The sequence below is a fragment of the Triticum dicoccoides genome, chromosome 1A (genome assembly GCF_002162155.2).
Source record: "Triticum dicoccoides isolate Atlit2015 ecotype Zavitan chromosome 1A, WEW_v2.0, whole genome shotgun sequence".
Lineage (NCBI taxonomy): Eukaryota > Viridiplantae > Streptophyta > Magnoliopsida > Poales > Poaceae > Triticum > Triticum dicoccoides.
The window spans coordinates 170182601-170186558 of record NC_041380.1 but is presented as its reverse complement, the minus strand read 5'-3'; the positions used below and the strand labels follow the sequence as shown (position 1 = coordinate 170186558).

At 48.5% G+C, this 3958-nt stretch overlaps 1 protein-coding gene across 4 annotated transcripts in view; it reads right to left on the bottom strand.

Moving 5' to 3' along the window:
- Nucleotides 1–869: 869 nt before the first annotated feature.
- Nucleotides 870–3958, bottom strand: part of LOC119368841 (transcription factor bHLH68-like) — an 11940-nt gene continuing 8851 nt past the window's right edge. For 3 of the 4 annotated variants that reach the window (XM_037633995.1, XM_037633989.1, XM_037633982.1), the window contains 3 exons: nt 1858–1908; nt 1678–1743; nt 870–1373 (listed from right to left, as the gene is read on the bottom strand). In XM_037633995.1, the coding sequence (XP_037489892.1) occupies nt 1227–1373; nt 1678–1743; nt 1858–1908 (264 nt within the window). In that variant the 3' untranslated portion in view covers nt 870–1226. Of the gene's footprint in view, nt 1374–1677; nt 1778–1857; nt 1909–3958 lie in introns of all 4 variants that reach the window. The other variant, XR_005176761.1, reaches the window with a different exon arrangement.

Genomic DNA, 3958 nt, shown 5'->3' with positions numbered 1-3958 from the left:
CTATTAGGGGACGGGGATGAGCGTATTTTCATCCCCGTGGGGCTGTTGTTGGGCATATTATACAACCCGACATATTTTGTGGGATTGCACCCGTTTCGGCAGTCCCCGAACCCGAAACCCGGCAAAATACATTTTTTTACCAAGCACTGATCCGGTGCGGCCCAAACCAAAGCTATCGAGCCTGAGCGACCGAGCCCCCACCCCCCAACGTCAAAGGCCAAACCAAGAATTCTATTTTAAAACTTGTGTAATTGCACATCTTGTTGAACCATGTGTGGCTTATCATCTTTCTTGCTGAAATCTGATCATTTTTGTTGCTGAAATGTGGTATCATACTGTTGAAATACACTCTATATAGCTGTTGAACCATCTACTATTGTTTTTTGTTGAAATTTGCTCAAGTTATGATGCTGAAATGTGCTTGTTTTGCTGCTGAAATGTTATTCTTTGTCGCCACTATGTTTATTTAAATATTTTAATTTTATTGTGGGTTCCCCGAAACCCGATGGGTTTAGGGGATGGGCAGAAAACTAACCCCGCGCATGGTGATGGGGATAGGGACGAGTTTACGATTTCTCGTGGGGATGAGTTTGAGAAGGCAAAACCCAATGGGTTTTGCCCCCGTTGCCATCTTGAATCAAGGATGAGACTTCCTCCTAGGCTAAGGCCAGCGGCAAGGGTACATGTTAAATTCTGGATAATTTTGTAGCTGTGTTCGTGCTGTCTTGTGCTCATGTGACGTCTCCTATGACCGGCTTGTGTACGTAGGACGTTGCACTTTTGTATCTCGTTCTTTCTTCTATCAATGCAACGATATGCCTAGACGTACTCGTGAAAAAAAATCAGCTAGTAAGTGCATGACACAGACGGACAGAAAAATAATAATTAAAGTTCACTATATAACTTGCTAGATTTACATATACAACAAACCCATAAATTTTGCAAGGACTGAAGGAGGACGACCAGCTAGAGAAGAAATAGACCGGCCATGCACAGCTTCCTTCATGAAAAGCCTCTTCGCAGAGAACAATGCAGATACAGAAGGCTTAATCGCTTTCACCCCCATGATATGATTACACTACACTCGCATAGCATAGCATCAAGAGCAATCAGCCTTAGTAGAGTGACTGCTCATGATGGTATGTACGTACTTACGCGCGCTGTTACGTACTCCTGCACCACCCCATGCACAACACATATACTTGCTGCAAGACCAGTCGTCTCTTCTACTGGAGGATCATCCCGCCAAGCGGCGCCGGGGCCCAGTAGTCAGCAGCGTTGTCTCCGCCAAAGTGGGACGTGCACGAGACTGGGACGAGGCACAAGCCCCGGCTCCTCAGGTCCTTCTTGCTCGCCTCTTCATTCACAGCACCCTGTATATACACACATGGTATTTCATACATGCCACAGTTAAGGTAGCAAACTGATGCAGCAAGATTGTACTTTGCACAATGTAAATAAAAGAGAAAATTTTGTTTGTTTTGCCAACAAGTACGTACTTAATTGCAACTCAAAAAAAAAACACGTACGCACTTGATGCTACACGCCACAGAAATAAACTAACATCGAGTGCTAGCTAGGAAGGATATTATTTTTTGCCAAAATGCATATGTATGTAGATATACATGATTGAAAATGACTTTGAAGGTAAGCAAAGTGTGTTCATGATATACATACCTGCTGCTCTGGTTGGCCTGGAGCCTGCTGCTGTACTCCTCCAGTGTTGTTATTATGGTTTAGCAACTGCCCAAAATTTGTTGTTATTATGGTTTAGCAACTGCCCAAAATTGAAAAGGAGCTTACGCAGAGTTGTAAAGGCAGAGAGATTCTCATGTGGATGTAAAGATATCTACTTACCTGTCCGGGGTACTCTGGGAAGAGGCCAGGGTTGCTTTCTCCAGTTGGTCCCTGTTAATGAAAAGAAGAAAGTACTTTGTCACATGTCAACGTTGCACGTACAAGCGTGCGAAAAGGGCAGGGAGGAATAATTCCTCAGACTAGGTAAATATGATTGAACCCATGATCAGTTGCACCCACTGGCCCAATGTTGTCGCAGATCATGGCCACGATTAACTAAACAATAACTGTCATATTAACTTTTTATGTGTCTCTTCCCCGCAAAAAAAAAGGTCTCTCCACAAGTGTAAGTACTTTGTGTCGACTTTCAGTGTTGCCCCATTTGTTCAGTCATGTAACTACGTGGTAATCCCCTGCTGTGCTATGTTAAATGGTCCCCTTAGTTATTTCACTGAGTAATATGTACATCTTAATTTCTGAGTGCATACTTTACTGTCCCAGTCAATTCGTAACTTCATCCTGTGGGGTAAATTAAAATTGTATTTCAGAAAAAAAAAACTCAGCAAAGAAATTTGTTACTGTATATGACATGGGTCCTTTCTTTAGTACCTACTATGTGAATACTCCCTCTGTATCATAATATAAGAGCGTTTTTTATATGATTATTTTTTCTTATTAATTATGTGGAAAAAGATTCTCAACTTTTTTTTTTTAGAAAAGGAGGATGACCCCCGGCCTCTGCATCTGGGCGATGCATACGACCACTTTATTAATTATCATCACAAGACCTTATAAAATCATACAACAGTAAGACTAAAGCCATTGTCTAAGCGACAAAATGTCGCTGCACCTATCCAGTTGATGAAGGGGCGCAGATAGCCTGGGCCTAATACCAAACAGACATCGCAACCAATCCTAACATCTAAGACCTGAGACGCCAACCTAGCCACTTGCCGGGTCTGGGGCACACACTGGTCTGGCGTGCTCTCAGAGGCCGCCGTGGCCAACTGCCACCGCTCCATCTTCAGAATTGTACTGATGCATCAACCTTGCTCGATCTAGCTATCGTCGACGCCACCACGACATCTCCTTCCTGCGTGCAAACAGCTGAGCACGTCGCGGTCGCCACTGATACACCTCAGCGCCATGCTGCCAAGTACCACCAGCCAACACAGCTTGAAGCCTTGAAAAATCTATCGTGCGTTGCACCTGCCGATCAGGCATGACAAAGCGTAGCACCTTTCGGTCAGGCATGACTTGACATCTCCATTGAAGCTCCGTGCAAGACGAAGCCGCTCCACCTCCTGCCTCTGACTTCCAGCGCTGCTCCACAAACGATGCTCCCAAGAGAAAAACGACACCGCAGTGCAGCCATCGTCCGATCTGTAACACCAGATCCTAGGGTTTCCCCCAGAGCAGCACGAGTGGGTCGACTGTAGTTACACGGCGATGCCTTCATCAAGGTAACGGTGTAGAATGCCGCCATCGCCTGCCGTCGGCTCAGTTTTCACCGGCAACCATGTCTCCCCAACTCATAGCTGGGACTAGATGATGGATCTCGAGATCCGATCACCAGGCTTCTGGCCGGCCACTGGCTACACCGGCCAGAACAGATCTGCCACGGGTGTCGCCAAGTAGTCCACCAGGTCCTCGATGCCGCCGCCAATCTAAAGCCAGATGACATGCCGCCGAAGACCGCATCGCGCCGTCGCAGCAGCCGCCCGTGGCCCGAGGCAGGGCCGCCCGCCCTGCCGTCGCTTCTAGATCGGCCGCACCTCCATGCATGTTGGGGCCCCGCCACCCATGAGATGCGGGAGGAAGGAAGAGCCCCCGCCACCGCCGTAGGCCTCCGGACGCAAGCCGGCGGCGTCCTTCGGCGGCGGCGGGAGGAGGGGAAGAAGATGGGCTAGACCCCGGCGGCGGCTAGGGTTGGGGAGCCACCCGAGTCGCCTGAGTGGGGGCGACGTGGGGGCCCGTCACAATTTGCTAGAGCTTCTGGCCGGCCACAGCCGACGAAGAAGATGACCACCACCATGGCTACACCGGCCAGAACAGATCTGCCGCGGGTGCCGCCAAGCAGTCCACCAGGCCCTCGATGCCGCCGCCGATCTAAAGCCATATGACAATGCCGCCGAAGACTGCATCGTACCGCCGCCCGATC